This window comes from Tyto alba, unplaced genomic scaffold (assembly GCF_018691265.1).
Source record: "Tyto alba isolate M040663 unplaced genomic scaffold, T.alba_DEE_v4.0 Super-Scaffold_46, whole genome shotgun sequence".
In the NCBI taxonomy this organism is placed as follows: domain Eukaryota; kingdom Metazoa; phylum Chordata; class Aves; order Strigiformes; family Tytonidae; genus Tyto; species Tyto alba.
The window spans coordinates 8,177,904-8,201,679 of NW_024881322.1; the positions used below are offsets into that span (position 1 = coordinate 8,177,904).

A 23,776-nucleotide genomic window follows, 5' to 3' on the forward strand; every position below is an offset into this window, starting at 1 on the left:
TCACATGGTCCTCCGACCTTAGCCCACTCAAGAGCCAGTGAACTATAAGGAAGGTCTTCCCATCCAGGAATTTCAGATGGAGCTGATTCCTTACGTTTAGATTTAAAAAATGACATTTTGTTCTAATCCTGTCCCTGACGCCAAATTTGTTTTGCCAATTAACGGGCTTAACACAAAGGACACAGACACCGAGCTAAAGAAATAGGCTTATTTTACTTTAGTTTAAAACAGCAGAAAGAATAAGCATGGTAATGCACCTAGACATTACTATTTAAAGCTAGCTGTAGTGATTAAGAAAGATCCATCACCAATTGCCCTCATACTTTACCATCATCCAGATCCGTGCATCAGCTGGGGAGCCCCGTCACAGCGAAGGGTCGGAGAGGCTTTCCCGGCAATTGGGAAGTCCTACGCAGTGCGTCCGCTCGTAGGTGAGGTCTGCGTCTGTGCTGTGAGAGGGTCCAGGTTTTATAGAGTTTAACAAACAAGTCTAAACAAAACGCACAGGAGATATCTGGTAGATTGATATGGCTCACTCAGGCGTGTCCGGATCTGGCCAGGATCCGGCCATGCGCGAGGAGTTTCTGTTTTTCTTTACATTTGGGATTTATAGTTACTTCCTATTGTTTACTTATAGTTCCCAGGGATTGTTCCCAGGGTTACGTTTTCATGCTGATAAGATACGGGTTGCTTCAGTCTGCTGATAAGATGCTGATTGCTGGTCGGGGAATTCACTCAGAAGTGAACTTTGGTTTGAGGCCTATTGTTTGGGCCCCTTTTTGTTTCAGCCGGCAGCTTTGAAAGGGCCTGACAGTTTAGGAGTAGCGCTCGGGGATATTAGAAATGCCCCTCGCCAACCGCTGCGGCCGGCCCAGCTCCGCCAGCTGGCCCCGGCTCCTCCCAGGGCACCAAGGAAGCCCCCCGCGCCACCCTGGCTGGGCACAAAGGCCTCGCAGCCCTGCGCCCACCAGACCCCAAGGAGTCGCGAGACACAGCTCCCGCTCTGCCCGGCACGGCCACGCCGGCGCCACAAAATAGGAGCTGCTGGGTGGCCCTAGAGCCATCGCCAGCCTGCGGCCAGCGGCCACGGGGCGCGCCAGGAGCCTTCCCAAGGAGGACGACCAAGGCCAGGGCGAGCGAGCCCAAAGCCTTTGCCGCAAAGAGCGGGCGCCAAAAAGGGTGTCCCTGGGCGGTCTTGTGTCCCGGCAGGAGCCGGGGCCGCCCCAACAGTCTCCCCTGGCGGTCTTCCGTCCCGGCAGGAGCCGGGGCCGCCCCTAGTCTCCCCTGCGGTCTCCCATCCCGGTTGGAACCGGGGCCGCTCCTGCTTAGCTTCCCCAGGGGGCCTGTTAAGGGGAGGGTAGCTGCACCGTGGCCCCCGCCAGCTCCGCCCCCCAGCACCGCCTTTAGCTCCGCCTCCTTTCCCGCTCCACCAGCTCCACAAAGGCTCCTGACAACAGGCCGGGCCGCACACTCGCCCTCGCCAAACCCAGCCCGAGCAAAGCCCTCGCACACTCGCCACACCCACCGGGGACCCTGCCACAGCACCTTCGCGGCCTCTCGGCTCCCAGCGCACCACCACGCCTGCCACCCCCCGACCACTGCCCCGGGCACCTTCGGGGCCACCCGCGCCCCAGGCTCACCCTTCACCTTCCCTCGGCACATCGCGCGGGAAAAGGAAGGCATTTTTTCCCACGGCCCGCCCCTGGGCACCTCGTGCTGCTGCGTGGCTTCCTCAGCGTCCGTCCGACCGACAAGGGGGCGCCTGCTTTCATCGCCGGAAATCCCGCGGGCACCCTCTCCAATCCGAAGACGCTCACTCGATTCTTCGGACCGGCCTCCCGTCAAGGGACACGAGCCCCTCTGCTAACCGCGCCTCACCTCTCGGCATGGCTACAAGCTTTTCCCACCGGGAAAGCTGTGATTTACGGATGAAAGACTTCACAACAAAGGGTTGTAAAGCAGGTATGTTTATTCGGCGCCGGGCACGTGGGGGATGGCTCCGCCACAACAAGCATGCGCGCCCCCCTGCCCTGCTAGTCTTGCTTCTATGTTACAAAGCGTTGCATATTCACGAGACGCCTATGCATATTCATAACCTATTCCCGCCTACCCTCGCTTCTTATTATAATTAGGTCTCCTCCTCCTTGCGGCTGCGCAGGGAGTTCCTTTGGTCCTGGGCGGGGGTCGTGAAGAGCTGGGCAGTGGTCGTGGGAGGAAGTATCTCCTCTTCCTCACTGCTTAACTTTTCATCCTGAATTCCTGCGCAGTCTCTGTCGCCTCCTGGACCTGGGCTAAACCGCAGAGCTGGTTTGTGCCGGTTGTGAGGTGATCTTTTGCTGATACACACTTATTTAAGGGAAGGAAAGGGGGGGCCCTCTTTTGAATAGGAAACAGAGGCAGAGCAAAACAGGCAATGTCTCTTGTCTCGTGCAAGCATAATACCAAATTTGGTTAATATCCCATTTCAGCTGCAACTGAGCAGGTGGTCGATTCGCACTCCTGCCCAAAATGATCCCCACCTACACAACCCCTGAAACCAGGGGAGCACCTCACAACCCTCACACTCTTCAGCTGCAAGACCAAACCGCATTTCCAAACCACCGAGAACACACCAACAGCCACAGGCTCCGTATCTTCCACAGTCCTGGGCAGAGACACACGGAAAGAAGGATTCAGTCTCTCCACAGAACACGACTGGAAACACCAACACCGGTGTTTTGCCAATTGACGGGCTTAACACATAGGACACAGACACCAAGCTAAAGAAATAGGCTTATTTTACTTTAGTTTAAAACAGCAGAAAGAATAAGCAAGGTAATGCACCTAGAAATTACTATTTAAAGCTAGCTGTAGTGATTAAGAAAGATCCATCACCAATTGCCCTCATACTTTACCATCATCCAGATCCGTGCATCAGCTGGGGAGCCCCGTCACAGCGAAGGGTCGGAGAGGCTTTCCCGGCAATTGGGAAGTCCTACGCAGTGAGTCCGCTCGTAGGTGAGGTCTCCTATAAATATTGCCAATTTCATACCTTCCTCCTTCATCCCCTGTATGCAATCTCGCAAAGTATACCAGGGACGTTCCCCACCTGGCCAATCATTCTCCGTGGGGTATTTATTATTACATCTCTGGGCAGCCAAGGTTAACAAATTTGTATCCTGAGGATTATTTCGGAATGCATCTTGCACAGAGGAGTCAGAACTCAAAACTAAAAACTTCCTAGATTCCCCTGGATCTAGGGTTAACCCTGCTGCTCCCTGATCGTCCAAACGCACCATCCAAGAGAGCAGGGGTTCCCCCAGTCTCTGCTTAAATCTTTCAATTATATCATTTATTTGATGCTGAGTATAATCTTCAATCCCATCCTTCCTTACTTGTTGCCCGTTAGTATCCAATTCTATTTTCCGTCTCCACACTGGTTTTACATCCACAGGTTCATCTGAGGAACGAGCCTCATCAGAACCTGTAGAATCCCAAATATCTCCATCCCATCTGTCAGGATCCCACCGTACCCCTGCTTCTGCAATCGCAGCATGCACTTTCCTATGGTTTACTCGTCCCCTTCTTTTCTTATACTTATACTGTGCAACTCTTACTGCAGCTGTTTCAGCTACAGTCTGATAAGTATCCAACTTATCGGCAAGCAACTTGTTTTGACACCGTAACGATACAAATTGATTCTGCAAATCACACATCTGTCGCTCCATGTGGGAGTGCTCCAACAACAGTTTTTCTTTCTGTTGGTGCTGTTTCCGATATGCTGTTAACAAAACCCATCCCCGTCTTCCCGAACACACAATTTCTTTTCCTTTTTCGATAGATAATTTTTGGATACATTTTAATACATCCATTGGTTCAGCTTCTTTTAGCCGACTTTCCCACTGTTCACATGGTCCTCCGACCTTAGCCCACTCAAGAGCCAGTGAACTATAAGGAAGGTCTTCCCATCCAGGAATTTCAGATGGAGCTGATTCCTTACGTTTAGATTTAAAAAATGACATTTTGTTCTAATCCTGTCCCTGACGCCAAATTTGTTTTGCCAATTAACGGGCTTAACACAAAGGACACAGACACCAAGCTAAAGAAATAGGCTTATTTTACTTTAGTTTAAAACAGCAGAAAGAATAAGCAAGGTAATGCGCCTAGACATTACTATTTAAAGCTAGCTGTAGTGATTAAGAAAGATCCATCACCAATTGCCCTCATACTTTACCGTCATCCAGATCCGTGCATCAGCTGGGGAGCCCCGTCACAGCGAAGGGTCGGAGAGGCTTTCCCGGCAATTGGGAAGTCCCACGCAGTGCGTCCGCTCGTAGGTGAGGTCTGCGTCTGTGCTGTGAGAGGGTCCAGGTTTTATAGAGTTTAACAAACAAGTCTAAACAAAACGCACAGGAGATATCTGGTAGATTGATATGGCTCACTCAGGCGTGTCCGGATCTGGCCAGGATCCGGGCATGCCCGAGGAGTTTCTGTTTTTCTTTACATTTGGGATTTATAGTTACTTCCTATTGTTTACTTATAGTTCCCAGGGATTGTTCCCAGGGTTACGTTTTCATGCTGATAAGATACGGGTTGCTTCAGTCTGCTGATAAGATGCTGATTGCTGGTCGGGGAACTCACTCAGAAGTGAACTTTGGTTTGAGGCCTATTGTTTGGGCCCCTTTTTGTTTCAGCCGGCAGCTTTGAAAGGGCCTGACAGTTTAGGAGTAGCGCTCGGGGATATTAGAAATGCCCCTCGCCAACCGCTGCGGCCGGCCCAGCTCCGCCAGCTGGCCCCGGCTCCTCCCAGGGCACCAAGGAAGCCCCCCGCGCCACCCTGGCTGGGCACAAAGGCCTCGCAGCCCTGCGCCCACCAGACCCCAAGGAGTCGCGAGACACAGCTCCCGCTCTGCCCGGCACGGCCACGCCGGCGCCACAAAATAGGAGCTGCTGGGTGGCCCTAGAGCCATCGCCAGCCTGCGGCCAGCGGCCACGGGGCGCGCCAGGAGCCTTCCCAAGGAGGACGACCAAGGCCAGGGCGAGCAAGCCCAAAGCCTTTGCCGCAAAGAGCGGGCGCCAAAAAGGGTGTCCCTGGGCGGTCTTGTGTCCCGGCAGGAGCCGGGGCCGCCCCTACAGTCTCCCCTGGCGGTCTTCCGTCCCGGCAGGAGCCGGGGCCGCCCCTAGTCTCCCCTGCGGTCTCCCATCCCGGTTGGAACCGGGGCCGCTCCTGCTTAGCTTCCCCGGGGGGCCTGTTAAGGGGAGGGTAGCTGCACCGTGGCCCCCGCCAGCTCCGCCCCCCAGCACCGCCTTTAGCTCCGCCTCCTTTCCCGCTCCACCAGCTCCACAAAGGCTCCTGACAACAGGCCGGGCCGCACACTCGCCCTCGCCAAACCCAGCCCGAGCAAAGCCCTCGCACACTCGCCACACCCACCGGGGACCCTGCCACAGCACCTTCCCGGCCTCTCGGCTCCCAGCGCACCACCACGCCTGCCACCCCCCGACCACTGCCCCGGGCACCTTCGGGGCCACCCGCGCCCCAGGCTCACCCTTCACCTTCCCTCGGCACATCGCGCGGGAAAAGGAAGGCATTTTTTCCCACGGCCCGCCCCTGGGCACCTCGTGCTGCTGCGTGGCTTCCTCAGCGTCCGTCCGACCGACAAGGGGGCGCCTGCTTTCATCGCCGGAAATCCCGCGGGCACCCTCTCCAATCCGAAGACGCTCACTCGATTCTTCGGACCGGCCTCCCGTCAAGGGACACGAGCCCCTCTGCTAACCGCGCCTCACCTCTCGGCATGGCTACAAGCTTTTCCCACCGGGAAAGCTGTGATTTACGGATGAAAGACTTCACAACAAAGGGTTGTAAAGCAGGTATGTTTATTCGGCGCCGGGCACGTGGGGGATGGCTCCGCCACAACAAGCATGCGCGCCCCCCTGCCCTGCTAGTCTTGCTTCTATGTTACAAAGCGTTGCATATTCACGAGACGCCTATGCATATTCATAACCTATTCCCGCCTACCCTCGCTTCTTATTATAATTAGGTCTCCTCCTCCTTGCGGCTGCGCAGGGAGTTCCTTTGGTCCTGGGCGGGGGTCGTGAAGAGCTGGGCAGTGGTCGTGGGAGGAAGTATCTCCTCTTCCTCACTGCTTAACTTTTCATCCTGAATTCCTGCGCAGTCTCTGTCGCCTCCTGGACCTGGGCTAAACCGCAGAGCTGGTTTGTGCCGGTTGTGAGGTGATCTTTTGCTGATACACACTTATTTAAGGGAAGGAAAGGGGGGGCCCTCTTTTGAATAGGAAACAGAGGCAGAGCAAAACAAGCAATGTCTCTTGTCTCGTGCAAGCATAATACCAAATTTGGTTAATATCCCATTTCAGCTGCAACTGAGCAGGTGGTCGATTCGCACTCCTGCCCAAAATGATCCCCACCTACACAACCCCTGAAACCAGGGGAGCACCTCACAACCCTCACACTCTTCAGCTGCAAGACCAAACCGCATTTCCAAACCACCGAGAACACACCAACAGCCACAGGCTCCGTATCTTCCACAGTCCTGGGCAGAGACACACGGAAAGAAGGATTCAGTCTCTCCACAGAACACGGCTGAAAACACCAACGCCGGTGTTTTGCCAATTGACGGGCTTAACACAAAGGACACAGACACCAAGCTAAAGAAATAGGCTTATTTTACTTTAGTTTAAAACAGCAGAAAGAATAAGCAAGGTAATGCAGCTAGAAATTACTATTTAAAGCTAGCTGTAGTGATTAAGAAAGATCCATCACCAATTGCCCTCATACTTTACCATCATCCAGATCCGTGCATCAGCTGGGGAGCCCCGTCACAGCGAAAGGTCGGAGAGGCTTTCCCGGCAATTGGGAAGTCCTACGCAGTGCGTCCACTCGTAGGTGAGGTCTCCTATAAAAATTGCCAATTTCATACCTTCCTCCTTCATCCGCTGTATGCAATCTCGCAAAGTATACCAGGGACGTTCCCCACCTGGCCAATCATTCTCCGTGGGGTATTTATTATTACATCTCTGGGCAGCCAAGGTTAACAAATTTGTATCCTGAGGTTTATTTCGGAATGCATCTTGCACAAAGGAGTCAGAACTCAAAACTAAAAACTTCCTAGATTCCCCTGGATCTAAGGTTACCCCTGCTGCTCCCTGATCGTGCAAAATCACCATCCAAGAGAGCAGGGGTTCCCCCAGTCTCTGCTTAAATCTTTCAATTATATCATCTATTTGATGCTGAGTATAATCTTCAATCCCATCCTTCCTTACTTGTTGCCCGTTAGTATCCAATTCTATTTTCCGTCTCCACACTGGTTTTACATCCACAGGTTCATCTGAGGAACGAGCCTCATCAGAACCTGTAGAATCCCAAATATCTCCATCCCATCTGTCAGGATCCCACCGTACCCCTGCTTCTGCAATCGCAGCATGCACTTTCCTATGGTTTACTCGTCCCCTTCTTTTCTTATACTGTGCAACTCTTACTGCAGCTGTTTCAGCTACAGTCTGATAAGTATCCAACTTATCGGCAAGCAACTTGTTTTGACACCGTAACGATACAATTTGATTCTGCAAATCACACATCTGTCGCTCCATGTGGGAGCGCTCCAACAACAGTTTTTCTTTCTGTTGGTGCTGTTTCCGATATGCTGTTAACAAAACCCATCCCCGTCTTCCCGAACACACAATTTCTTTTCCTTTTTCAACAGATAATTTTTGGATACATTTTAATACATCCAGTGGTTCAGCTTCTTTTAGCCGACTTTCCCACTGTTCACATGGTCCTCCGACCTTAGCCCACTCAAGAGCCAGTGAACTATAAGGAAGGTCTTCCCATCCAGGAATTTCAGATGGAGCTGATTCCTTACGTTTAGATTTAAAAAATGACATTTTGTTCTAATCCTGTCCCTGACGCCAAATTTGTTTTGCCAATTAACGGGCTTAACACAAAGGACACAGACACCGAGCTAAAGAAATAGGCTTATTTTACTTTAGTTTAAAACAGCAGAAAGAATAAGCATGGTAATGCACCTAGACATTACTATTTAAAGCTAGCTGTAGTGATTAAGAAAGATCCATCACCAATTGCCCTCATACTTTACCATCATCCAGATCCGTGCATCAGCTGGGGAGCCCCGTCACAGCGAAGGGTCGGAGAGGCTTTCCCGGCAATTGGGAAGTCCTACGCAGTGCGTCCGCTCGTAGGTGAGGTCTGCGTCTGTGCTGTGAGAGGGTCCAGGTTTTATAGAGTTTAACAAACAAGTCTAAACAAAACGCACAGGAGATATCTGGTAGATTGATATGGCTCACTCAGGCGTGTCCGGATCTGGCCAGGATCCGGCCATGCGCGAGGAGTTTCTGTTTTCTTTACATTTGGGATTTATAGTTACTTCCTATTGTTTACTTATAGTTCCCAGGGATTGTTCCCAGGGTTACGTTTTCATGCTGATAAGATACGGGTTGCTTCAGTCTGCTGATAAGATGCTGATTGCTGGTCGGGGAATTCACTCAGAAGTGAACTTTGGTTTGAGGCCTATTGTTTGGGCCCCTTTTTGTTTCAGCCGGCAGCTTTGAAAGGGCCTGACAGTTTAGGAGTAGCGCTCGGGGATATTAGAAATGCCCCTCGCCAACCGCTGCGGCCGGCCCAGCTCCGCCAGCTGGCCCCGGCTCCTCCCAGGGCACCAAGGAAGCCCCCCGCGCCACCCTGGCTGGGCACAAAGGCCTCGCAGCCCTGCGCCCACCAGACCCCAAGGAGTCGCGAGACACAGCTCCCGCTCTGCCCGGCACGGCCACGCCGGCGCCACAAAATAGGAGCTGCTGGGTGGCCCTAGAGCCATCGCCAGCCTGCGGCCAGCGGCCACGGGGCGCGCCAGGAGCCTTCCCAAGGAGGACGCCCAAGGCCAGGGCGAGCGAGCCCAAAGCCTTTGCCGCAAAGAGCGGGCGCCAAAAAGGGTGTCCCTGGGCGGTCTTCCGTCCCGGCAGGAGCCGGGGCCGCCCCTACAGTCTCCCCTGGCGGTCTTCCGTCCCGGCAGGAGCCGGGGCCGCCCCTAGTCTCCCCTGCGGTCTCCCATCCCGGTTGGAACCGGGGCCGCTCCTGCTTAGCTTCCCCAGGGGGCCTGTTAAGGGGAGGGTAGCTGCACCGTGGCCCCCGCCAGCTCCGCCCCCCAGCACCGCCTTTAGCTCCGCCTCCTTTCCCGCTCCACCAGCTCCACAAAGGCTCCTGACAACAGGCCGGGCCGCACACTCGCCCTCGCCAAACCCAGCCCGAGCAAAGCCCTCGCACACTCGCCACACCCACCGGGGACCCTGCCACAGCACCTTCGCGGCCTCTCGGCTCCCAGCGCACCACCACGCCTGCCACCCCCCGACCACTGCCCCGGGCACCTTCGGGGCCACCCGCGCCCCAGGCTCACCCTTCACCTTCCCTCGGCACATCGCGCGGGAAAAGGAAGGCATTTTTTCCCACGGCCCGCCCCTGGGCACCTCGTGCTGCTGCGTGGCTTCCTCAGCGTCCGTCCGACCGACAAGGGGGCGCCTGCTTTCATCGCCGGAAATCCCGCGGGCACCCTCTCCAATCCGAAGACGCTCACTCGATTCTTCGGACCGGCCTCCCGTCAAGGGACACGAGCCCCTCTGCTAACCGCGCCTCACCTCTCGGCATGGCTACAAGCTTTTCCCACCGGGAAAGCTGTGATTTACGGATGAAAGACTTCACAACAAAGGGTTGTAAAGCAGGTATGTTTATTCGGCGCCGGGCACGTGGGGGATGGCTCCGCCACAACAAGCATGCGCGCCCCCCTGCCCTGCTAGTCTTGCTTCTATGTTACAAAGCGTTGCATATTCATGAGACGCCTATGCGTATTCATAACCCATTCCCGCCTACCCTCGCTTCTTATTATAATTAGGTCTCCTCCTCCTTGCGGCTGCGCAGGGAGTTCCTTTGGTCCTGGGCGGGGGTCGTGAAGAGCTGGGCAGTGGTCGTGGGAGGAAGTATCTCCTCTTCCTCACTGCTTAACTTTTCATCCTGAATTCCTGCGCAGTCTCTGTCGCCTCCTGGACCTGGGCTAAACCGCAGAGCTGGTTTGTGCCGGTTGTGAGGTGATCTTTTGCTGATACACACTTATTTAAGGGAAGGAAAGGGGGGGCCCTCTTTTGAATAGGAAACAGAGGCAGAGCAAAACAGGCAATGTCTCTTGTCTCGTGCAAGCATAATACCAAATTTGGTTAATATCCCATTTCAGCTGCAACTGAGCAGGTGGTCGATTCGCACTCCTGCCCAAAATGATCCCCACCTACACAACCCCTGAAACCAGGGGAGCACCTCACAACCCTCACACTCTTCAGCTGCAAGACCAAACCGCATTTCCAAACCACCGAGAACACACCAACAGCCACAGACTCCGTATCTTCCACAGTCCTGGGCAGAGACACACGGAAAGAAGGATTCAGTCTCTCCACAGAACACGACTGGAAACACCAACGCCGGCAGCTTTGAAACGGCCTGACAGTTTAGGAGTAGCGCTCGGGGATATTAGAAATGCCCCTCGCCAACCGCTGCGGCCGGCCCAGCTCCGCCAGCTGGCCCCGGCTCCTCCCAGGGCACCAAGGAAGCCCCCCGCGCCACCCTGGCTGGGCACAAAGGCCTCGCAGCCCTGCGCCCACCAGACCCCAAGGAGTCGCGAGACACAGCTCCCGCTCTGCCCGGCACGGCCACGCCGGCGCCACAAAATAGGAGCTGCTGGGTGGCCCTAGAGCCATCGCCAGCCTGCGGCCAGCGGCCACGGGGCGCGCCAGGAGCCTTCCCAAGGAGGACGACCAAGGCCAGGGCGAGCGAGCCCAAAGCCTTTGCCGCAAAGAGCGGGCGCCAAAAAGGGTGTCCCTGGGCGGTCTTGTGTCCCGGCAGGAGCCGGGGCCGCCCCTACAGTCTCCCCTGGCGGTCTTCCGTCCCGGCAGGAGCCGGGGCCGCCCCTAGTCTCCCCTGCGGTCTCCCATCCCGGTTGGAACCGGGGCCGCTCCTGCTTAGCTTCCCCGGGGGGCCTGTTAAGGGGAGGGTAGCTGCACCGTGGCCCCCGCCAGCTCCGCCCCCCAGCACCGCCTTTAGCTCCGCCTCCTTTCCCGCTCCACCAGCTCCACAAAGGCTCCTGACAACAGGCCGGGCCGCACACTCGCCCTCGCCAAACCCAGCCCGAGCAAAGCCCTCGCACACTCGCCACACCCACCGGGGACCCTGCCACAGCACCTTCCCGGCCTCTCGGCTCCCAGCGCACCACCACGCCTGCCACCCCCCCGACCACTGCCCCGGGCACCTTCGGGGCCACCCGCGCCCCAGGCTCACCCTTCACCTTCCCTCGGCACATCGCGCGGGAAAAGGAAGGCATTTTTTCCCACGGCCCGCCCCTGGGCACCTCGTGCTGCTGCGTGGCTTCCTCAGCGTCCGTCCGACCGACAAGGGGGCGCCTGCTTTCATCGCCGGAAATCCCGCGGGCACCCTCTCCAATCCGAAGACGCTCACTCGGTTCTTCGGACCGGCCTCCCATCAAGGGACACGAGCCCCTCTGCTAACTGCGCCTCACCTCTCGGCATGGCTACAAGCTTTTCCCACTAGGAATGCTGCAACTGAGCAGGTGGTCGATTGAAACTCCTGCCCAAAATCATCCCCACCTACACAACCCCTGAAACCAGGGGAGCACCTCACAACCCTCACACTCTTCAGCTGCAAGACCAAACCGCATTTCCAAACCACCGAGAACACACCAACAGCCACAGACTCCGTATCTTCCACAGTCCTGGGCAGAGACACACGGAAAGAAGGATTCAGTCTCTCCACAGAACACGGCTGAAAACACCAACGCCGGCAGCTTTGAAACGGCCTGACAGTTTAGGAGTAGCGCTCGGGGATATTAGAAATGCCCCTCGCCAACCGCTGCGTTGCGACTAGCTAAATCAGGGTCTGCCCGGCACTCAGCTGCAGTCTGGTCCTTTGTCCCTGCTAGGTCCAGCCTCTTCAGTTGAGTGCATCGCTTGACCCACAACATTCTCTATGTATAGGAGAAGTCTGAGGAGAACAGCCCATACGCTCACAAGTCTCAGCCCACACTGCCGGAACCACGCCTGTGTCATACATAGCCTGAAGAGGACCTTTTCAGGAAAGGCTTTGTATGGAAATCTGAAGTTCCCTTCAAAACCTCCCACAGTAACATAAGCACTTAATCATTGCTCAGATGAATAGTCTTTAGTCATGCCTCATGTTGTAAAAATCTAATTTGTCAGGCATTTTTGTTATTATGCCCTTAATATGGAAATTCTCCTACCTTTTTTTTCAGCGATGTTGAGTGCTATTATAGTTGCATACCACATCTAGTTCTTTGCTCCTCAGTATAAGAGAGGTATGGACAGGAAGTGTCCAGCAAAGGGCCTCAAAAATGATTAAGGAACAGGAGGATCTCACCTGTGCATAGGCTGGGAGATCCTGGTCTGTTCAGCCGAGGGAAGAGAATCCTTAGGGGGATCTAGTCTGTGTATATAAATACCTGAAGGGAGAGTGCAAAGACAGAGCAATCCCTTTTTCACTGGTGTTGTGAAGGATTGTTGCAAATACCTTAATAAAACAGTTTGAATCCTAGAATATTATTTTGATTTTAGTTTAAAAGTATGATTTTGATTTAACATGAAGCTACAGTAGCTATGAGAATATAAAGTACACTAAGGCCCTTAGGATTAAGCAACTAGTATGCTGTGTGCCTTGAACACTATAAGAATCGTTATGGACTCTGAATTAACACAATAGGTACTGGTTATGGATCTTGACTTGAAACAATAGGTACCAGAAGAAATTGGTTTGGTTGGGAAGATCAGCCAAAGGAGAAATGAGCATTAGCCAAAGATGGAGTGAGCATGCGCAAGGATGGAGTTCAATCAGCAGACACAGTGATGAAGACTATCAACGACCACCAGAGGACCCCCGTCCAATATAACCATGCATGCATTAGGGACATTTGCATATGATAATATTTCCCAGGAAATAACATGAATATGCTAATCATTGCCCTCCCCCCACTCTCTTCAAATCAATCAGTAAAGATGACCAATGATTTCTGTAGAATAGGAATATAGGTAAGGTGAGATAACTGAAAGCCAGTCATTATTAAGGTCAACTTAAACTTCATTAATTTTGTTGATCTTATGTAACTGTGACTCTGCTGAAAAACTGTATAAATACATTGTGCTTTGTACCTGTCGGCGAACACGTCTTTGGCAGAGTTATCCCCCGCCAAAGTTCCCCAGCACTGGAATAAAGAAGTGCCTGCTTATCTGCTTTTTGTAGATAAGTTCTTTCGCGATTGCGACCGCTAACGGTTTTGGCGACCCAGATGGGACGTTGCAAGTGAGACTGGATGGGATTGAGCGCTGATCGAACTCCAGCCGGCACCGGGGAATTCTTGGGGAGAACCATCGTTCTCGACCCATAAAGCTCCTCGCAACGTCCCCTGGAAAGGTAAGGCACTTCTTTCGGAATCAGTGGAAAGCCTGCCTGTCAGATGGAGCAAAAGTTCTGCATGGTTGGGGCTAGGGAATTCCCGGGCAGTTTGGTGGTGGGTTTTTTTTTGTTTGTTTTTGTGTGTTTTTTTGTTTACTTGTTTGTTTGTGGTTTTTTTTTGTGTGTGTGTATTTTTTTGGGTTTTGGTTTTTTTTTTTTACTTGATATATTAAAAAAGCTGGCGAATGAAACAGGGATAGAAACTGGAAACCATTCAGGGAGTCAAAGGTAGAAACTGTCACCATGCAATCGGAACATTACAATTGCAGATGATATATTCGGAACAAGTGAGTCAGAAGTAGCACACTCCCTGGGAGAGGGGAGTGAGTCCCTTTCCCCTTTAATAGGCTAAAGCAAGAATTTCTCACTGTATTTCAGGTGAAGACCCAGCCAGCAGAAGGCAGCTTTTCTATCAGACAAAGCAAGGCAAAGGATCCAGTACAGCAACTTCTTTGCAGCCTCTTGCTCCTGAGCACCCTACTTCAACTCTTTTTTTTTTTCTTCTTCTGGTGACGGGAAGGCAAAGCACGTCCTGTCCCTGTGAGCCCATGCTGTACTCTGCTTGTCCCTAGAGTACCAGCAGGCACCTGTGATTCCTCTCCAAAGACATTTAAACACAGAAATCAGTTGAGTCGTGTACTGTGGAAGCATAAACTGCAGGGGACATTATTCAGAATCAGTTATTTTTTGTCCGTCATGACAAAATAAAACCAGAAAATCCTTACTTCATAGAAATTATCCTAAATAGTTGCTTCCAATATCTGTCAAGTTTTTATATCACAGGTGAGAACAGATGCAGCCAAAAGATCGTTTACTGTAAAATGACAACTCCAACCAGGCACGGGCAGCTCCCAGTTTAATGAAGTGTACACAGCACCACTTGGTGGTGAAAGCAAAAAAGCAAAGTCACAGTTGACATGAATAAGAAGTTTTAACATCAGCCTTTTTTGAGGGGTTTTAACCCCTTGAACATGAACTGGGTCTGGTCTGTCTGTCCTCACTTGCCAAATACCATTACAGTGTCTTTGCTATAAAAAAAACTATCTCTACCAAGCAGAAGCAGTCCAAGGGAGCTGAGCCTCAGGGCCAGCAGAACCAAAGGCTGCTGAGCATCAAACAGATGCATCCGCTTTGAAGAGCTTTCAGAATTCTCCACCACTCCACCACGTGGTTTCCAGTGATGCAGCCTGAAGCAGTGTTTAAACAAATGATCCAGCTTAGTATCTGCCTGTACTCCAAAGAATTTTGGCTTACAACTCATGTTTTATACAGACTTGGGCTCTAAACAAATGCAACAGATGTAGCAAAACTGAAGACTGACAGCAACTATTATTTTTCCATTTCATCAACCAGTTATAAAACTAACTTATGCACTTACATAACAGAACACAGTAACTAACAAAATGAAAGCCTTTTATTCAGAACAGATTAGTGCATCTTTACAAGAAAGTCACGATTTCAACGTACAAAGTCAGCATCATCACTAGCAATGCACCTTTCCTGAAGAGGAAACACTTGTCTTTTATCAAATGTCAACCACAAGAGTGTGCAAACAAAATAAACAAACCAACAACCCACACACACCCATACCCCAGAAGCTCTATTTAGATTATATACATACATATATATGTATATATATATAAAAATGTCTTCACAGACAACAACTGCATCAATTCATACTTCAGGCCCTTCTCCTCCAGGAACCAGCTAGAAAAGAACATGACAATTTTGTGTTAGTGCCATAGATTTGAGTTTTACAAATCCATATATAACAGTTCTTGCTTTCCAACATTTTAGCAGATGGAGATTTCATGGTAGACCACAGAAGTAGTTTTCAGATTCAGTATTATCTTCCTCTCCCAACAGAGGAAGACAGTTACTGCCAGAGAAGCACATGCCAAAAAGAAACTCCAAAACATGAAGAATGTTTAACAAAACACAAAGGAGTTCCTAAATAACAAACATTTTGGTTTTTATCTTTGGAATTCACTTCAAAAAGATGTAGAAACACTACGGCTCATTTTTAAAAGGACAATGAACATGTTTCCTTTCAAGAAGAATTTCTCCCACTGCTGACTTTTCCCCAGACTGCCGCTACATTGGGAAATGGGTTTCCTCTTTCCAAATTCTATTGCTAAGCAGAGTCCAAAAACTAAGAAAGAGCCTGAATCCTTGTATAGGCAGCAGGGAATAAGTCAGCACAGCATTTTCCTGTGAATTAAGTAAAGAGCTGAACAACAGAAAAAGAAATACAAAAGGAAAAACATCAATAAGGGAAAAAAGAGGATAACCGTTCCTTTTACTGATATATTCTTAATAGTTAGCTGAGCACTTCTAAAGACAAAGAACTTTATTGTGTTTGGGACCAGAGTAAGAAAAAGTCTAAAGCTTCCTGACGTGGGAAGAGGTGTCCCCAAAAGAGACACAAGATCTAATACAGAAACATCTCTATGTCTTGATGAAAATTTGAACTCTTAAGAATCACCAGCTTCTGTTTCAAGAGCAGTGTGCCACCAGCGTAATTGGATGGTAGTAATTTTACCCTACAAGAAGTCAGAACATGCACTGTCCTTTAAGGATGCAGAACAATAACCAAAGCAGAAAAAGGTTTAGAAATCAGTCAAGATGGCACTTGCTCAGACACCCAGTGAGGAGGTGCAAGGTAGGTAAGACATCAAAGTGGAGATTATTCCTCATTCACTCAGAGCCAACTTTGACTCGTGTCAGCCTTCCTCTTCTCTCTCCACAAAATTAGAAGTGCCCTTCTGTAGAAGTCCAGACTTTGTAGCCGTCTATACAGACAAGCGAAAAACTACTGTGGGTCTGCTTTTGTGCTATTTAGGAAGCTGCAGAATTCAGCCTAGGGATGCACAATCACCATATTTAATTACTGCTTCAGTACTGATCTACACACATCAGCACATGATAAACTAAAAATCATAGCGCTTCTGATTTGGTATAATCCACCAGACCTCCAGATTTTTTTTCAGAGCACGTAAAGATGATGCTCTCTGGGCATCACATGGTATCATAATTGCCAAACGACTCAATGAGCTTCTAAACATCCAAACTGCTGCAAACGTATTTATGCATACCATAATGGATTAAATGTAGATGTATTCCACCTACATACTTAAGCAGGCAAACACTCATGAGTGAAAAGCCACTGTATGAACTGGCCTGCAGAGTGGATAACAAAACCAGTGATCCCCTTGTACACCTGAAGACCAGAAATACATTCACCACAATAAAATTAGGGCCACACTCCTCTTTTTTTTTTTTTTTTTTTTTTTTTATAAGTTGTAACATGTACCAAGTAAGGCAATAAGATCACTCTTTGAGCATCATTCATACACACATATGTCCCAGAAGCTACTTGGAAGTACCACATATAATGGAACTGTCCGAAAAGCTCAGCTTAAAGTAGTTGAACTCAAGTAGCCACCAATTTACAGGTAGAGAAAATAAGTGTATACAGCCTTTTAATAATAATGACTTACCATTGTTATGTTATTTCCATTTAGCAAAATCTGGTCTAGCTTTGTGATTCTTCTGCCCTCAGGTGTAATCTCACTGAAGCAACATTAGAAAAAAGTAAGAACACCTAAGCAGGGACGATGATTCTGGTTTTGATTACAGAACTAACATAAATCTCTGCATTAATGACAGTTATTGGCACTAAAAAATAAATTAGCCAAATTGCAGCGTAACCTTAATAAATTGACCACCTGTGTAATGAAAGCTACCTGGCAGCTAAAAAGATCCATTGGACTTTTCTGCTCAGTACATAGAAATTTACCTTCTAAATCTTGGCAATTTCTTGAATACCACTGATACTGAAAATAAGTTTCAAATAGCAACATGTATATTTTATATATAAAGTAATAAGTACTTAATCCTTAAGTCTGCTAGCTTTTTAAATCTAGACTTCAAGGAAATGTAAAGGCAAACAAACTATTGGAAAATTCAATGCACAACCCAGGCAAAATTAAGGCTACAAATTAGGAACCTGACAACAAGTATAAATCATGCAACAGACACTCTATGACATGGCTGTCCTGAAGAGAAGTCCAAGGTATAAACTATTCATCTGGCAAGTACTCCAGAAATATAAAACCAATTTGCTTATAGATCCCATAAAATATTTTTTCCTCAGGAAACCAAACATTAAATAGCAATAAGACACAGAAATAATACATACAATTCTGTAACATCTTCTAACACCATATCTGAAAATCCAGTTTCAAGGAAAATAAGGCGCAGAATTTTAAAATCAAAATATTGAAAATTATTTTCATTTTGTACTGAATTGTGGTTTTATCTGTAAAGTAAGAATATCAGAATAATACAATTGATCTGTACAAAAAGGTTCTATCCAGTGAACTCAAACCTCTCAAAAGCAATATATGAATTGAGCCAAAGCACAAAGTGGATGGCCTTAAACATTTCCATCAAAAGATACTGACAAAGTCATCAAATCCTAGAAGCGTTCCAACAATTTCTTTATCAGTCTTCATCACAATATGAATGCGTGAGCCTATGCATTTGTCCACAAGTTCTGCAAATAAAACCAAAACCAAAAAAAAAAAAAAAAAAATTGAAAGGTACACAAGGTTGTTTTGTAGAAAGTACATTTCTCAAATAAAACCCCTGGCACAAAAAGGTAACTGCCACAGACTCTGGTAAAAAAAAAAAAAAACAAAAAAAACAACCACAAAAATAAGGTGGTGGGGAAAGACTCAAAAAAATATATTCAAAAAAAAGCACCCCAGCAGAGGGCACAGCTGCCCGCACCTGAGACTGGGACACCACGCACACCCCGACACCCCTCCCAAAGCACAGACAGACAGACCCCCTCCCCCCACACACACAGACACCCCATACACACAGACACACACACACACACACACACACACACACACACAGACAGACAGGCAGACAGACCGACTGACCGCCCCCACACACGGACGGACGGACGGACGGACGCCCCCCCACCCGCGGGCTGGGCGAGGAAACCCCCGCCTGACGCCAAGAGTGCGCGCGCGCCCGCCCGCCCGCGGCGCCACTTCCAGCCCCGCCAGCCCCAAGCTGCCGCCCAGCGGGGCCCCACGCGGCCTCGCCCGCCCAGCCGAGCACAAGACGGGACCTCCCGGCGCCCCGGAGAGCGCGGAGGCGTCGCGGCGGCGGCGGTTACCGAGCGGCAGGAGCTGAGAGGGGTTGGTGCTCGCCACAGCCGCCATGTTGGACCCAGACCTGACCGATCGCTGCCCCCGCCCCCTGGAGCCAACCCAGCAGACCCGACGAGAGGATGGCAGAGCAGTCGCTCCACCTCCGCTCCGGCCCCGCCCCGCTGCCGCCCTCGCCCCTCCACCCGTTTTCCTATAAATGTCGGGACCACGCGGGAGTCGCGACACTCGTATTTCCTATGGGTGGTGCGTGCTGGGTACACCCGGGTAGAAATCTAAAGGAAAAATCCCTTTTTCCCATTCCCTTCCGGGCAGCGCCGCCTTGGGCCGCCGCCGGTACAGCCGGTACCCGAACAGCCCGGCGGCCCCGGTAAGTCAAGCCACCCTTCAAACAAGTCTTCGTTTCGAGTGGCATGGGAGGTGGAGAGGTTTTATGCACTACCTCATAGCTATTTTATGTGGTGCTTAATCTTCCCCAGATTTGCTCATTAACCCACAAGAGGGCTGTCGCAAGAAGGATTTTTGGAAGCCCTTTCCCATATACACAGTGGGTTTGGAGCCAAAAACCCAACTGGCCGTTCCAACACGCCTTGCTTGCTTAATGCTACAGCCTTCAATGAAAGGGATATTTCTGCTTTTAGCGACACTGCACATGTTGTGATGGGGCAGACTCTAGAAGAATCCAGCCTGACTAAGCCCTGTTCCCTGCCCAGGAGGGCAGCGCTGCCCCCAGAAACGCTCAGTTCTCTTGAAGGACCAGCAGCACCTGGCATCTTGCTCCATCCTTAAATGGGGTTAACTCCCAGGTAACTCCAAGCACTCGGATTTTTCCACTCTTGAAGTGAAACAGAACCTCTGGCATCGGTGGGTGCCGCTGCCCCATGGGGCTGTGCCCAAGAGGGCTCTGCTGGGGCACCAGAAAATTTATGTTTGTTACATCTGCAACCAGGGGATCCCCGAAGCTGCGCCCGGGCAGAGGCACGCAAGATCTGTGCTAGAGGATCGCTGACCCCGCTGTTCTCACCTGATTATCAGGGATTTGCGCAGGTGGAATTTACCGCTGTGCTTTGATCTTCCCCGCAGCGGGGCAGGAATCCCAAGCGTGTTCCAGAGGCTGCCTCTCAGGCTGTCATGGGCCTACGTTACCTAAACACAGATGGTCTACTTGTCAAGGACACAGGGGTAAGCAACAAGCAGTATGATGTATGTCCTTTTCTACACCCCAGCTGCAAGTCCCTTGAGCAAGTTTATGATCCTCCTCGCTGATCTTCCATTATTATCCCACAATGACCAAAAGTGAATTTTGTATCTGGAGCTTTTAACTTTTAGTGAATGTTAAACTGAACCTATTTAACACAAAACTGTGTTTGTTTTAATTCTTCTCCCTCCTGTTTCTTCCCCCTTTCTGTTCTCCCATTAGCTAAGCCTCAGATCGTATTTCAGTGTTTCAATGGGGAGAGCTATTCATTAGTCCTTTTTTGCATTCCTGTAAAGGTGCTTTTTTTTTTGAAACAGTTCAGTATGTTTCAGTTGCTGGAGAACTGAATGCTCTAGTTAAGGTAGCCCTGAAGTGGCAGTGGTCTTCCACACTCCGGGAAGAAGCTCTTCTGAAAGTGGGAGAGCGCCAACCAGTCTTCTTCCATGAAGCATTCTTACTCTTTACAAAAATTGCCAAAACAATAATGAATGTGAAGGTGGTTGTTATAGAGGAGTTTGTCAGAGGTGAACACATTAATCGTTGCTAATGCTTCAGGAAACAAAAGGAGCATGGCTACACAGAAAACAGTTCCTCACACCAACAGAGGCTGAAGTGGAAGTGCAATAACCCATTGGAGGTGTTCTTCCATCTCTTTTTCTGAAAGTTTTGCAGAGTTTTGTGATGCATCCCTTCCCCTCAGGGTGTTTAGGGCCTGCTCACATGTGGATGATCACAGGAGCAGTTCCTACAAAGGAATTCAATCATCTAGGTTGCAAGGTTTGTGGTATTTATCAGTCATTTTCTTGTCAAAGACTAATAGGAGGTGAGCATTAGCTGGGTGTCTGGAGGAGGAAGAGCATGTTTTTGCCCTCACATGGTTCAGGTTTTGGGGGAAAAATCTCTGAACCAAAGTCTTCTCTAAGTAAATTCTGTAAGAGGTTGGAGAGGAAGGTACCTGGGGAAGAGGACGGGGTAGCAGTGCCACAAGAAGAACTGCAGGAGCAGAGTGACAATCATTATAACCACAAACAGCCAGGCTTCTTTCCTAAGGGAACTCTAACTAGAGTGGTCTTCGGCCTCATAAATACAAAAAGAATGGGAGAAGGGAGGTCAGGAGGCAGACACGGAGACTTCCGGTTTTGAGTCATGTGCAGATTATCTTCAAACAAATCCTCTGTCTCCTTTTTCAATGAAAATTATGATATCGAGCATGAACCTAAAGATGGGGCAAGGAAGCAAGGACTGAGTTCAGTAGTCTGGATCAAAGGAGTCAGGGAATTTGTTGCAGAACTTAGAAAGAACAGACCCATGAAATTGAAGCCCTCTAGGAGCAAGAACTTCCCACGTCTCCCTCTGAATTAGCAGGTTTGTTACTGAGTTACAGAAAAATTTCCTAAAAGAACTGGAGGCAGGCAGCTGTGCAGCTGTAGCCTTGTGGGTTTGACATCAGTAGTAGGCAAGGCTCTAGCAAATTTGTGAAGGGAAGAATTCATCAATAACATGAAACAAAGTAGACTGAGTCTTACCAGCATTCACTAATGATAACTCATGCCTGACTGACTGGCATTTTAGTGAGAGTAAATAACAGATACACTTTCTATGTACATGAAATATTGTAGCTCGAGTGATAGCAGATTACACAGTGCCACAAAAATAAGTAATTTTTTAAGGTGGAGATACTGGAGAAATAGTACAGGAGCTGGGACATGGGTAAGGAACAGAATGATGGCATGATCAAAATGGGATGCCTTACAAAACCATGCAATGGGAATTAACGGTGTAGGCATGGGAATTAACATCAGGGGACCTCTGGAAGAGAAAAGAGACTGTGTGATCAAGGACAAGTCACAAATGTGGTGTGATCTGGGGAGAAGGGGGCAAAAAATAGAGTACTGGAGCATAATAATATGTTTAGTGATGTATAAAAATTCTGATCCACCTTGCAGAAAAATGGATGCAGATTCTCTGATGCTTCCAAGATTGGATGAGATAGGCCTTGGGCAATCTGCTTTGGAGCAGAAGGAGGAAAAGGACTTAGAGAAGTTTGGCTATGCAGACTAACAAAATTGGGCTTTCATAAAGTAAGCCTTGTTTTGGCGGGTTGGTTTTGAGCCAGTTGGTTCACGGGTTCTGTTTGCCTGGCAGACATCTGCAGAAGACAATTACACAGGCAGAAGGAGATGACCAGCAAGGGGGTGGAAAAGAGGCTCTTGGAAGTGGCAGCCTTGGACTTCTCTTTTTGCTTGCCCTGTTTGCTCATGGTGTTTGTTTGGAGTATTAATTGAACCACTGCATTACATGCAGTCTGACATGGAGACTGTTGGAAAGGTGAAAAATAAGGAAAGAAAAGCTCTAGGTACTGTAGATGCTGTAAATACTTGTATGAAATGCTTAAAGTTATTACATTTAGAGAACACCTTTATCACAGTGGTTGCCAAGTATTTTTATAACAGCTGTCAACCTGCAAACATTTTGACAGACATTCATGTATGAACTGCCTTTTAATCCAAAGCCCAGTAAAGGCAGTATGGTTTCATAAATCTATTCTAGACATCTACCAGAGCTCAGGAGCTACCACTGGTCTGTTAACCATGTGTAGGGGAAGCACAGAAAACTGTGGGGCTCTGCACACGGTGACCTGTCCTGCTCTTCCCATGCCTTTCATAGTGATCACATATAACCAATGAAGAATGAAGCAAGTCTCAGTATTAAGGATCTCCTTACACTAAAAATGCAGTTTGAAAATATTGGGCAGAGGTATTTCACACAATGCCACCGACCATAATCAAAGTAGCTCTTAATTCTCTTAATTTTTTTTTTTTTTTTTAGAGAAAGACAGGGTGAAGAGATCAAGAAATGAGCAGACACAGAAACTGAACTATTTTCTCATTTCTACACAATTAGTCCAGGACAGGAATGGACAGCACTGATGGTGGAGAAATCTGTGATGTTTCCGTTTCCAGATGTGATTTGTGAATAAGTAACACTTTACAGCTGATGAGGAGCATGATTTCAACTTTCAAGCAATAACTTCTAGCAACTGCAATGGGGGAAAAAAGGAACTAGGGTTTCCAGGCTACGTGTCTAGATCTGGACTTCCATTCCTCAACCATGTTCTGCCATTTCCCAAAAGGAGAGAGTGCAAATGATAGAAAAAAATCAGGCACAAGTGCTCAGGAACAGGTAGAGCAAACCTACAGGATGCACGAAGGACTCCTAGGGGAGATTATTGTGGAAACTCCCAAATCACTTAACAATAAAAAAAAGCTAAATTTATTTTTATACACAATTAATCAACATTCTGCAAACATACAAACAACAGGTCCAAATGTCTATGAGAGGAGAATAAACTATCACCACACAATCTTCTGGGGTTTAACAACAACTCAAAACACCAACCAGGGGTTTAACGACAACCCAAAACGCTCAGTCACTCACCTAATAAAAGGTGAGGACTCTCAACCTCGAGGAACATCTCAGGGCAGCGTCCCAACCCGTAGGAACCCCGAGGAGTCTCCTTGGGCGGCGTCCCAACCCCAGGGGAGAGCCCTTACCTGCAGCACACTGCTCCGGGTGGGACAAGCTCCAAATGGCTCCCCCAGACTCCGTTTATACCCGAGCCGAATCTGACCTGTGGTCAATATCAGCCCCTGTTGGCCAAAGTCCCCAACTGCCGTAAAGCCCTGAGAACAAGGGCACAGGGAAGGTTCAACAGCCAGAGAACCACAATTTCATTGGGTGGGTACACCTGCCACAGACATGCCCAGACCTTCTGGGCATCATCTGACAAGTCCCACTCCAACAGGATCTTATGACCCAAATTTTAAAATTTTGTAAGGCAATGAGGTCTCCCACCTCATCTCTT

At 49.4% G+C, this 23,776-nt stretch overlaps 3 protein-coding genes across 3 annotated transcripts; 2 read left to right on the forward strand and 1 right to left on the reverse strand.

Moving 5' to 3' along the window:
• The first annotated feature begins 569 nt into the window (after positions 1-569).
• LOC122154754 (nascent polypeptide-associated complex subunit alpha, muscle-specific form-like) lies at positions 570-5,984 on the forward strand. Its single transcript, XM_042806301.1, has 4 exons — positions 570-573; positions 789-805; positions 842-1,962; positions 5,319-5,984. Exons 1-3 carry the CDS (start codon positions 570-572, stop codon positions 1,865-1,867), a joined length of 1,047 nt encoding a protein of 348 aa, XP_042662235.1. The 3' UTR covers positions 1,868-1,962; positions 5,319-5,984.
• A 2,349-nt stretch (positions 5,985-8,333) lies between these two features.
• On the forward strand, positions 8,334-14,258 carry LOC122154755 (nascent polypeptide-associated complex subunit alpha, muscle-specific form-like). Its single transcript, XM_042806302.1, has 4 exons — positions 8,334-8,337; positions 8,552-8,568; positions 8,605-9,725; positions 13,315-14,258. The coding sequence occupies exons 1-3, from the start codon at positions 8,334-8,336 to the stop codon at positions 9,628-9,630; spliced, it is 1,047 nt and encodes a 348-aa protein (XP_042662236.1). The 3' UTR covers positions 9,631-9,725; positions 13,315-14,258.
• A 665-nt stretch (positions 14,259-14,923) lies between these two features.
• On the reverse strand, positions 14,924-18,845 carry LSM5 (LSM5 homolog, U6 small nuclear RNA and mRNA degradation associated). The gene is made up of 5 exons (XM_042806515.1): positions 18,722-18,845; positions 17,990-18,085; positions 17,729-17,756; positions 17,028-17,100; positions 14,924-15,234 (listed from the first exon to the last, which is right to left on the reverse strand). The coding sequence occupies exons 1-5, from the start codon at positions 18,765-18,767 to the stop codon at positions 15,202-15,204; spliced, it is 276 nt and encodes a 91-aa protein (XP_042662449.1). The 5' UTR covers positions 18,768-18,845; the 3' UTR covers positions 14,924-15,201.
• Positions 18,846-23,776: the final 4,931 nt, after the last annotated feature.

Bases quoted from the DNA above. Each gene is read 5' to 3' on its own strand.
- LSM5 (XM_042806515.1), bottom strand. From the start codon at position 18,767: ATGGCGGCTGTGGCGAGCACCAACCCCTCTCAGCTCCTGCCGCTCG. The intron at 18,086-18,721 runs GTAACCGCCGCC...TTTTATTTGCAG, and splicing joins CTCTCAGCTCCTGCCGCTCG to AACTTGTGGACAAATGCATA. The intron at 15,235-17,027 runs GTAAGTCATTAT...GTTCTTTTCTAG, and splicing joins ATGGAAATAACATAACAATG to CTGGTTCCTGGAGGAGAAGG.